Here is a 12,043-nt window from a genome sequence, read left to right as displayed (position 1 = left end):
CCTGCAAGGATTTTCTCCAGGTACTCGAGTTTTCGCCCACATTCTAAAGGACATGCATGGTAGCATGATTAACCACTCCAAATTGTCCAGAGGTGTGATTGTGAGCATGACTAGTTGTCCTGGAACATTTCAGACACACCTGTGGCCTTGAAGCGTAACATGCGATACTCTCATAACATAAAAGATGCCTGGTTCATTCATATTATGGTAGTGTAATAAAACCTAAGCAAAAGGTTGCAATGGCAATGAAAGACACAAAACAGTGTTCTGTATAAATCTCTTCGAAGTCATCTGTTGTAGGTCATATTCCTAAATTGTGGCTTTAGATGGACTAATCCAAATTAGCACAAATTAATTGATGAAGATATAATCTCCTGAGAGGGCGCACTGCCCAGCAGGCGATTAATTTTTGGTTCCTTATTTAGACACTCGTATTGAGATTGTTTTTTTTATTAATTCATGAAATTATCAGGGTGAGGGGTACATGTGTGCATGTGTCCGAGGTGAGGGGAGGGTTGTAGCCATGGTGTTGATAACTTGCACATCTGTGAAAGCACCATTAACACTGAAAGGTACCATATTTTCCACTGAACATATGTGGTACATTATTAAGCGCAAAATATGATGATATAGATCCTGAACTGTTGAGCAACTGAAGTTGTACATCAAGCAAGAATGGGAAAGCAAAGCTTCAATATTTAGTGTCCAGTTATTTATGGGGTGTTGTTAAGAGGAAATGTGCAACACAGTAGTAAACATGCCCCTTCCTCAGATTTTTGGAATGTTTTGTGGGCATTTTACTCAAAATAGGTGAATACTTCCAAAAACAATTTCTTCAGTTTGTCCTTGTAGCGTATTCAATTTAATATAGGTTGGAATGGAACTTGTTGCAATTTGTTTTTAATTGACATGTTCCCGACTTCATTGTAATTGAAGTTTGTAAAAGAGAAAGTGAGTCAGATGTAAAGCTACAAGCTGCTGACTCTGGACTCTTATTTTTGTGATCGTTGTAAATCCAGCACAGTGTGTAGTGCAACTCTGGGAGGAGGTAGGACAATGCCCTCCCTCCCACAAATAGTAGTGTGACTATCCAATTAGCTATTCTGCCCAGTATGTTGATTTTAAAAATATAATAAATATATATTAAATATAATAATTCAAAGGCGAGGGTTTGATGCCCGCTGTTGACAGATAAGAATGCAATACATCATTCTGCTGTCAAATTGTCACTCGTCACACTTCTGCTGCGCCAGCCCACCCAACTTGGCTGAAACTCATCTGACAAATAGTCTTGAGCTGATATGAATTTCAAGATCAATCGGCAATTGTGCCAGGGGCACATGCATTTCCTACAAAAATAGAGCACTAAACTCCTATTTGTCAGATTAAAAAAAAAAAAAAAAAAAGGCGTTTTCAGTGTACACTCTAAATAAGCTTTGCTATACTGTAATTGCTCTTTTGCTACACCCTCATACTGCTTCTTCCCATATTGCAATTCTGCACACGCCTATCATACTTTTCCCCTCGGCCAAGTGGGTCCCATGGGCCCAGCTACAGAACCTGAGATAGAAGCACTGTGATCTATAATTCACACAGATCACTGACCCAAGAGAATGTACACTTGGCCCTTTAACTTAGCCCGGCAATTAGCTCCTCTTCACAATTTTATTAGCATTTGCGTGTGTGTGTTTGTGTGTTTTCCTGCACACATTTTTGTATGGAGTTCAAAGGAAGAAAGTCTGAATGTCAGTCTACAGCAGTTATGTGTTGTGATCGGTGAAGGACCTCTGCGCATCTCATCACATCTAAGAGGCTAGCTTCTTTGAAAATATTCACTTCAATTCTCCCACATCCAGCCTCAATATGGCCTTCACTAACACAACCTTTGGTATTGCTTATTACAAAATGAACGTAACATAATGAGATCGGGTGAATTTAATCTGGTCAGAGAATTGACTGAGCCTGCAGGATCACAGTTTTGTGTGTACGTGTGTGTGTGTGCGTGCATGCACATATTGCTTCCCTTACTATCATTGACCTACACATTACTGAATGGCGTACAAGGACACCCCACGCTGAGCATAAGCATAGTCACACTCTGATAGTTTATGGAATCGATAACAAGCTTTTAAAGGTAGATATTCTTTAGACAGAGAAGTTAAAATAGAAATATAATAACACTCCAATAATAACATAATAATGATTGTCATGCTTTGTACCACTTTTATTGTACCACAAAGCAAAGTAGTAATCCAGTGTAGCGATGAAGTAGTATTTAAAACTTCAGCACCACACGAGTCCTACCTTTGTATTTTGTATTCATTCTACATTTTTATAAATCTTCACATATGCATGTGGTTACCAGTGGTAGTCGCTTTGCAACTGCATAATGATGAAAAAGAAATGTGCTTTATGTAACCTAAATTTGCCATTCTCTAAAATACATACATTAAGTCCAAAAGGAAAGTATGTACTTTGCTTCTCCCATACAGTACATACTCCGTTGAAGGACATGATACTAGAGAGGATGCTGAGAGATAAGTGAATTTAAATTCTCCAGAGGAAAGCTGTGGTTTAGGGTACGCTCTGCCATTCTCCGCCATCCTGTAGCACACTCGCATATTGCTGTTAATGCACTTTCTTTATTGTGCTTTTCAAATAGCTTCAGGCAATGCAACACCACATCTCAAACTGCTGAGGTGTTCTCTCCAAAGGATTCTGAAGCTGTTGATTTTTTTTAAATGCGCCATATTGATGTGTTCTTTCTTGGCCAAGACAATCAATACAAAAGTTAATGTTGCAGAGAGTCTATCTGATCTCATAAAAACTATTGTTTTGTTGAAAAGTTTTTTTTTTTTTGTTCTATCTAGCTAGATTCATATTAAAAGTAAGCAGCACAAGATCCCGGCTGCCCCTTAGAGCAGCAACCCCTAATATTAGAAAAGAACATAAAAACTGCCAAAGTTGCAAAACATTCAAAAATAGTTGCAATCCCGTTCATGCATTGGATGTACATACACATATTGTCAACTCAAAATATTAAGAAAGCCTTACTTAAGAAGAGTATTTGATTAAATTTACATCCATTTTCTCACAGTTTGAGAGTCCTTTGGGTTCTTTTTGGCAAGCTCCAGGCAGGCTGCCATGTGCCTTTGACTGAGGGATTGGCCTCTGTCTGGTCACTCTGCCATAAAGGTCTGATTGGTGGAGATTTCTTCTGGAAGGTTCTCCTCTCTCCACAAAAGACCAGATGAGGTGGGCCTCCTGGACCCTGGTGAGGTGTTCCGTGCACATCCCATGTTTTCGGGATGCCCTAGGACACACTGGAGATTTCAGTTGGCCTATCGACACCTTGGAAAGAACTGGACAAATTTGCCGGGGAGAATGAAGTCTCACGAAACTGATAAGGAATGGGTTAGTAATTAAATACATTGACAAAAACAACACAAAAATGGGAATGAACAAAAAAAGGCTTCCAAAAAAGGCAAGGATGACAAAAAGCACTTGCAACAAACACAAGGCAAAAATATTTACAGGTAACTAAACGGCAAAGAACCGAAACTGAGCAAAGGAAAAAACAAAAAAAAACAAGGAGCAATATCTACATTCAGCAGGGAAAACTGTCAGGCAACACAGGTGAGCAGCTCCAGTGGCCTTAAGAAGGCAGCCGATTACAATCGGCTAGAGGTGTGTCGCAAGAGGATCCACCCACCAACAGTCACTCTGTTGACTGAGGCGGGGGAAAAAAAGCACAGACATGACAAAGGGGTGGATGGATGGCTACGGTTGGGAATCAGCTCTCGAGAACAAAGTTACAGGGCGTAATTCTATGTTTGTGGGTTTCTTTGTTTGAGTGCATGTTTAATGATGGGCGGACCTTTGTGTGTACTTTTTTATGAAAGCCATCTACTCTGATAATAGACGTCAGAGTGGCCTGTGTGAATGTGCGTCTCCTGGGAGTGTTTGTCTTTTGATTAGAGAGCAGCAGAGAACGGCTGACTACACTGGAACTTAATTGTCTCCCTGAATCACTGCGCTGTGACTTTTGACAGTTAAGCTGACATGACTGGTTGACTTTGCTCTCTGGAGTGCAAATGAAGTCAGTTATGACGTTTACATGAGTGGTTCCAACAGGCTTCTTAACACGAGTGTGATTTTTTTTTTCTTTTTTTTTTTAATCCTGTTTATTTAGTCCCTTCACTTCCAAGTATAATTAAATAACCCATTTTCATCCCATGCCATGTCAGAGTTGTCCTCGGAGATGTTTTGAACTGTAAAACTAAATCAGATCAAATACAACTATAATACAATTCAGTTAAAAAAAAGTATGTTTGTTAAATTCCACATCCTAATACTTGGATGTATATGTATCTTTTCTTTTATATTCTGCGTGCAACTTCATAGTACAGTATTGAGGTAGATTGCCAAGCTAAAGATATGGTGACAGAGCTTCTCAGAACCTCATTGTCATGTGACCATGGGGAAATGGCAGTAAGGCGGAACTAATTATTTGCACCACAGAATCACTTCCATCAAAATGTTCCCCCGACACGGGGGTGGCACACTATGGCCAGCGTTGGCCACCACGTAGCTCTGCCCCTGGCTAAGACAACGCAAGACAACCTCGATAGACCACTAAAGTGATCTGGGAAGAACGCCATTGCCTTGTTCGACACTGAATTCTCTTTATTACAAATCTGTGAACCCTAAAGATGAATGGGAAGCTGTTACAACTATTGTATCTTAGTATATATATATTTTTTAATATAATCTGAAACAAACTACGCCATTTCATGTGCCCCTAGGCCAAATGCTAAGATTCTGACTATGGTATAAAGTTTATGATTTTTTTTCTAATTGTCGCACTCTCTGTGGCCAAAATTGAAGCAATGAATCTGACATGAGGAGAGTCCACAAGGAGTTTGGTCCGTACGGTAGAAAGGCTCTGGAGAGTTGCATTCTGTTGACTATGAAATGACATTCAACTGTGAAGTGGATGGACAGATGGGAAAAATTCAAAAAGATGTGCGCTTCAATATCTTCTCAAAAGGAGAGTTGAAAGAGAGTAATGATAGAAAATAAATGGGATTCTAAAAAACCTAACTTCCAACCAAATGAAAGACTAAATCTTACATAACCGTACCATTCTTTCAACAGGTTTATGAGAGAGGAACAAACATGGAGCAGTTTGTGACCCGTTTTCTCCTGAAGGAGTCAGCCAATCAGATCCAGTCTCTCTTGAATTCTGTGGAAAGTGCTGTGGATGCCATTGATGAGCAACACAGCCAGTCAGGGTGAGTCTGTAGTGTAATGTATTGTCAAGAATATGTACAGCAGGCTATGTTGCTCAAAAGTTAGATTTTAACCAATAATTATGGCTTGCATTTTATATGAGGCGTGTCAGAAAAATCCCTGGACAGATATCAAAAGTTGTATTCCAAATCCAACCTACGGTATTTTTTATTGTGGTCCATACGATCAACCAACACGTCGACAAAGAGATCCTACGACATCCGTATGGCCATGACGACAAAGCTGTAGAAGTTTCTGGAACAATCCCTCGAGGATGAGAAGGATATGAATTATGAACGTCAAAGAGAAAATCTTTGAAATGTGTTTGTTTACACCAGTCCTGAAACTTTCCTACCACACCTCATAAACAGCATGTTTTCTTCACTACTTATTCACGCAAACACACTGAAAACTATTTTCAGTCTGTGCTGCATATCGTCTTTCTGGCTGAACAGTTGAGCATTTGGTTATTGTGCCTGCCTCATGATTGAAAGTCTCAACTCGAGCATTTTTATACGAGTTCATATGCTCTTCCCTTGTGTGGTTGTTTTTCTTTGGCTTCCTTGAGCATTCCAAAAACATGTTAATCATTGACGCTTGCTCATAGATGCAAATGTAACTGTACGTTGTATGTGCTTTGTGATTAACAGGCAAGCAGTCAAGGGTACACTTTATCCTCTTACCCAAAGTGAGCTGAAATAGGCTTGAGCACACTCTCAACCCTGCATGGGATGAGCGGTAGAAAGTGAATCAAAATAATCTTCTTTTTCATATGTACTCAAATTTGAAAAACAAACATGTCCTATGGGGTTCTGGCTTTCGTCTATGTGAAAGGGGTTTCAGGGCACTGAAAAATTGGCTTTCTGATTTGGCCAAGATGAATACATTTCAGTAATTTATTCCATTCCATTTCAGCCACATTTCAGCCAAGACGAGCCCCCGAATGTCAGAGAGGCGTCATGACAGCGTTGTTCCTGATTATCCCCCTAATAACAGAATCAGTGCAAAGGAGGCTGTCAGGACCATCAACACTGCCTCAGGTGAACAAACACACACACACATACACGCGCAGACACACAATCAGATTGCAATGCCTCCTTATATTTTATGGCTGGACCCATCCATCATGTGCTTGTATGATCACCTTTACGCCCACGATCATTAGGCGAAAGATGCTCGACTGACACTCAACAGTTTAGCATTCACTTAACTCAGATGCCCAGATAACATTACATTATCATCATCAAGATAATAATGACCTCAATACCAACATTTTGTTATATCAATATATACAGTGTATGACAATATTGCATAAGCTTAATGTCAGTGAATTTTTACTCTGCGATAACTCATAATATCCTCTAAATAGAGCAAATAAGACAAACATCTACCTCCTGATTTGTTCCCTTTTAAGAAAGTCTCTGACGCACGGAGCCATCTGGCCAGGGTGAGCCCGGTGGCCCTCACAGTGGCCATAGCCAACCCACATAGCCTGCATGTCTGCTTGACTGAATATGATTTATTGTGGTAGAGCCAATCAATTGGACAAATCCAGTTGGTTGACTCAAATCATTGAATCTGTTTATAAGGTGAATAATAATAAGGATGTGAGCAGGTATCTAGAAATTTCCATGACTATTCACACCAAACCTGAACAGGTATAGTCGAATAGTGTAGAAGTTGTTTTTCAAATATAGACTGCTGCCACCCTGGTAAGAAAGTTACTTTTTAACTTTAAGCATACAATATTAGAGAGCATGGACACATCATTATTTGTGGTTGTACCAAATTCTGTAGTTAGATGTAATAAAGATATTTCTTTAAAAGGGAAAAATTATCCATCATACGCACAATTTCAAAAAGTTGCCAGTTTTTCTCAATATGCACAATTTCAAAAGGTTGCCAGTTGTCTCAATCGCACCGAAGTCATCAAAAGATTATCATAATTGTGGTACCATAGTCTGCGTGTTGAGTATATATGTTGTTAACAAGATGATAAATTTGTGTTGGCAAAACACCGGCTAAATAGTGGGTACTCTTAAAGGTTACTTGAAGCACTGTTATATTCAATTAAATGATTTGCACTCCATTGTATTCCTTGGTTTTAAAACCACATACTGTATTTTATTGTACATTCTATACAAAATACTTTGCATATATTATGAACAGACAGAAACAAAGATAATAAAACATTCTACATAATTTCCTTGAAGGAAAAACACTATAGTTTTACAGTTTTTGCCGCTTAAAAAATATCCAAACTTGATACTGCCATCAACATGACTCACTGAAGGGAGACCGTTGCCAAGGTGATAAGCAGTGTCTGGTTTCCTCCAATCATGATATCGGGCATTCAACGCCAAGAGATCAGTATTTGTCTCATCAGATAAGCCAATTTTAGCTCTCAATAATTTCAGTCCTTCAGCTGCCTTGTACATTTTTCTATAAAACTGACTGGCATGTGGCCACTCTACAATACATGCTTGATTGGTTGACTTGTTTTGGCTTATCAAAGCCACTGTGCTCACCGGTACCTTCGAAGCAGTGGATTTTTTTTTTTTTTCACTGACCTTCCTCAGATCTATGGCTTCAGACAATTCTGTCCCTGGGGTGTGTAGTCAATTGCTTTGACTTCATACTTGGTAAGGGCTCTGATATTCACTGGCAACTGTGGGACCTTACTGCATATAGACAGGTCTGTGTCTTTCAAAAGTATGTCCAGTCAATTGAATTTACCAAAGGTTAACCGAATTAAGATGTAGAAATATCTCAAGGAAAAGCAGAAGAAACAGGTTGGCCGTAAAAAAAATTCAGTGTTTTTAAATACATTTGAACCAAAAAATCTTCAAATAATTTTGTCATTGTTGTACTGATTTAGCAAAATTTACCAAGGAGAGAGAGAGAGAGAGAGAGAGAGAGAGAGAGAGAGAGAGAGAGAGAGAGAGAGAGCAAACAAAGAAATATTAATTAGCAGTGAAGAAAATTGCATCCTCTAGCTGCTAAAATATACTGATGTTAACTCCGACCCCAATTTCCTTTAGGGAAACACCAATCACTGAGCGCTTAAAGATTTGTGTGAAATTGTAATAGTAGAGAACTTAAAACAGTAATTTGATGCTTGACCTCACTCGGAGTTTTTGTGTTGGGCACAGTATAAATGTATGATTGATTGATGCTGTACTATAAAGCCTGTGGAAATTCTTTTTAGTCAATTTATGCTGTTGTCTACTCTGTACTTGACCGCCACAATAAATAGCAAGGGGTACTATATTTCAGAGTCTTGCATTTAGGTGTCTCGTATTCAACATTAGCTAACACAATGTCAGTGACAGTATTTTATTTTTAACATGGGAAAAGTTTTTTGATTATTACGCTAACCTCTCAAGCATGACAGTATCTGAAGTTATTGATAACTGCAAGGATGAGACGTAGCTGCAGTATGAGCGAGAGATGAGCCAGACCATTGACACTGAATACGTCAAAAGGGACACAGATGGTAGAGACAATACTGAGTCAGGAAGATGGCATTCTTTGATTGATCAATTATTCCAAAGTCCTATTTTATCTCATTCCTATTTTGCTGAGTAGAAGCTAAACCTTCTTTATGGATTCGAATATATATTTCCTCACTGTATTCATGTTCTCAACTAGTCTTGTTATTGCTCACATAGGAAGCACAGACACCCATCCTTTTGAGCTAGTGATATAGTGTAGCCACTGTACAGTGCAAAGTGTGTAACTTGATCAGGAGCAAGATAAATATGCAAGGCAGTGGAATTGCAGGGGAGAGGGGATGGATTGGCTAAAGATCAAAGCTGAGAGCAAAAGTGGGGGAAAGAGAATTGAAGAGCTAAAAATATCCACAGCTAACTCCAGGTTGAGCATCCACTTTGCTGTATTGTATTTCTGTGCAATGGCATAGTGCATGTCTTTTGTATTTTTTTAAATCTGTTGCATTTAATTGTTTGGGGTTTACAAAAATCCTGTTTGGGCACATTGCTTGCTTGAATGTAGGTCAATGGGTAACCCTCAGCCTTCCAGGGATATTCACAGTACAGGTTTGGTACCACTTGTACTCCCCAAAATGTCGACTGCTGTGCATTTGTGCTATTTGTTGTGTGGTAGTCTGAAATCATTCTTAAAATGAAAAAAAGTAATCTCAGAACTCTTGCACTAAAAACCCAGTAGTTACAACAAGGAATTAAATTATTGGTGTGCTAAAGTAGTTGTTTGTTTTGTGTGCTTGTCTTGGTGACAGTCGGCTGAAATGCAAATATTATTTTCTACCATGCTTGGTTCGATTTTGGTCGTCAAGCTATACGACAACGCCTTGACTCTTCATATGCACTCATAACTGAAATACAACATTCCATAAATGAGTTGCCCTTTCAGTTTTATAAAGTGGTTGCTATGGAAACTAAGAAGCAGCAGACTTTGAATCATCGTTTCATATTTTAATTCCGTGCCTAAGCTTGCATAGCAAAATACACTATAATTGTGAGTTGAGTGATAATTAGGAACTAGAAAGACTAGATACACTATAAAAAAAGTTAGAGAATACTGAAATCTAACATGACATATCCACCCACCAGACTGTGAGAATTGTGAGATGAGCCTTCTTATGCCTACAATGTACCTAAAGTTGCCCGACACGTCATCTATTCTAACACAAATTCAACCAGTTTTACCATATGGCTGCGTTTGTAAACTAATTCCTAGACCTGCCTAATACAGTAGATAAAATAGAAGGTGCACAGTTCCACTTTGGCTAATTTGAGTATGACTGCACATAAATGACATAAACATTAGGCTGCTGGGTTGGCACACCATAAAAATCTTAAATGGGGTGAATATGAAATTACTGAAAGTGTATTTTAATCGAGTAGAAAGTCAATAGGTGGCCTGCTCCTCTCAACCATCTGCTCATTTTGAAAGCTGTAATTCCTGATTCACTTTTATAATTGACCAGGGCACTCATTTTCATCAATGACCACTGGGCTTTAAGGTACAAGAGCCTCCATGGCTACATGCTCTGGATTATTTGATGAGTTTCTGTGTGTGTTGGTGTGGAGGAAGGTAGCTGCTAATTGACTGGCTGTTAAAGCTTTTAATGAATAGTGGGCAGTCAGCTCTCTGATTAGCTGCAGGGAGACATCAGGGGAAAGAAAGTGGAAGGGTGATCACGAGAGAGCATGAGGTGGGGGTTGGAACGGGTGATGAGTGCAAAGAAACACAAGCACACTGCACTCAGGAATGGGGGAAGCTACTCCAAAGAGGTGCAATGATTAATGATCTTTTCTCAATTTATTTGGGTTCCTGCCATTCATGAAAAACTGACAATTGCATTAGGTTAGATTCAACTTTGATGTCATTACGATTGTCACAAGTACAAAGTAATGGAATACACATGGCCTTTAACTAGGCGTGTATGAGCAGTAATGTGACGTGTGTGTCAAGCATGAGATGATATATACAGTTGATTTAATAAGACGTCTACACACCCACAAATGCCAGCTTTTTGTGCTAAAAATAAATTAGACCAAGATAAATTGTTTTTTTTTTCCACCATAACGGCGCCCTATAAACTTTACAACTTAATTGCAAAAAGAGAGAAATATTTATGAGAGGGTGAAGTACCGGTAAAGAGTAACCATTTAGATAACATTTTAGGATTGCACAAGTGTTCGCACGCTCTTCTAACTGTGGGTGTGGTTGTGTTCAGAATTAACCAATCACATTGAAACTAATGATTAAAAACCTTTCACCATCTAAAGTGCCTCTAAATAACCCTACTGAAGCTCAGTTCTTCTTAAAAGGCTTTCCCAAATATTATTTTTAACTTCCCAGCAGAGGCCTGGAGGTCACCATGCCACTCTGTTGGTAATGGTAAATACTATGTTTCTGACAAAAATATATTTCTGAATTATGACACAAAAGTTCAACTTTCCTTGTGTGGGGCCAGAACCAGTTCCCCACATTTGTTGGGAGGTTAGCCTAACTTGAAGATGATATGCACACTTGTGCATTGTCTCAGTTTGGTTTATACTTCCCTGCCCACATTATTGGTGTGAAACATATTTAAATAATTTATCTTGGTCTCATTTTTTATGTCAACAAGGGTGTGTATTTCTGCTGATATGTACAAGTTACTAACATGCTATGACTATGATCATGAGCGATATAGTATGACAGCTATGAGTGATGTAATATAATGACTATACAGTATGATAACTATGCAGCATCTATGGTTTATTATGTATTCCCTGAGAATGGGCTTGAAATGATATTTTCAGGGCAACTGTGATTATTTCCAGGCTTGCACTCAGCTCACTGCCCAACTAGAAATGACTATGATAGAAAGACACAAAATGCTTTTGAATTATTCGAGGTTACAGCTCCCTGAACATGTAAGATCAGAAATCTGACTGATGGAAAAAAGAGTTTGTTACCATGGTTGTGTTCTAAAGTGTTTTCTGTGTACGATACAGCCATTTTCCATCTGATCCTATGACTCAAAATTCATTATCTGATCAAATGTGAATATGTTACTCTTACAACATGCATGTGATTGTTTTTGTTTTATAGTGATTTAAAACTACATTGTATTATATACTATTATATACATATGACTGGTGATAGAACAGGGACATTCTCATTATTGTCTGTATTGCGATGTTTTGTTTAACTGTACCTCCATCAAACATAAACAAAGTCTGTTTTTTTCCCCGCAGCAACTAGCTGCTAAGATTGT

The 12,043-nt window shown here is 38.7% G+C and overlaps 1 protein-coding gene across 1 annotated transcript in view; it reads left to right on the top strand.

Annotated features, from left to right (window-relative positions):
- necab2 (N-terminal EF-hand calcium binding protein 2) overlaps positions 1-12,043 on the top strand; it is a 61,678-nt gene that overhangs the window by 30,736 nt on the left and 18,899 nt on the right. The window contains exons 6-7 of the mRNA XM_088379512.1: positions 5,158-5,294; positions 6,208-6,332. Coding sequence (XP_088235638.1) covers positions 5,158-5,294; positions 6,208-6,332 — 262 coding nt within the window. The remainder of the gene's footprint in view (positions 1-5,157; positions 5,295-6,207; positions 6,333-12,043) is intronic.

Source organism: Syngnathus floridae, chromosome 6 (assembly GCF_059516105.1).
Source record: "Syngnathus floridae isolate MCC-2025c chromosome 6, RoL_Sflo_1.0, whole genome shotgun sequence".
NCBI classification, from domain to species: domain Eukaryota; kingdom Metazoa; phylum Chordata; class Actinopteri; order Syngnathiformes; family Syngnathidae; genus Syngnathus; species Syngnathus floridae.
The sequence above is the reverse complement of the archived record's forward strand: the minus strand, read 5'-3'. Positions and strand labels throughout refer to the sequence as shown.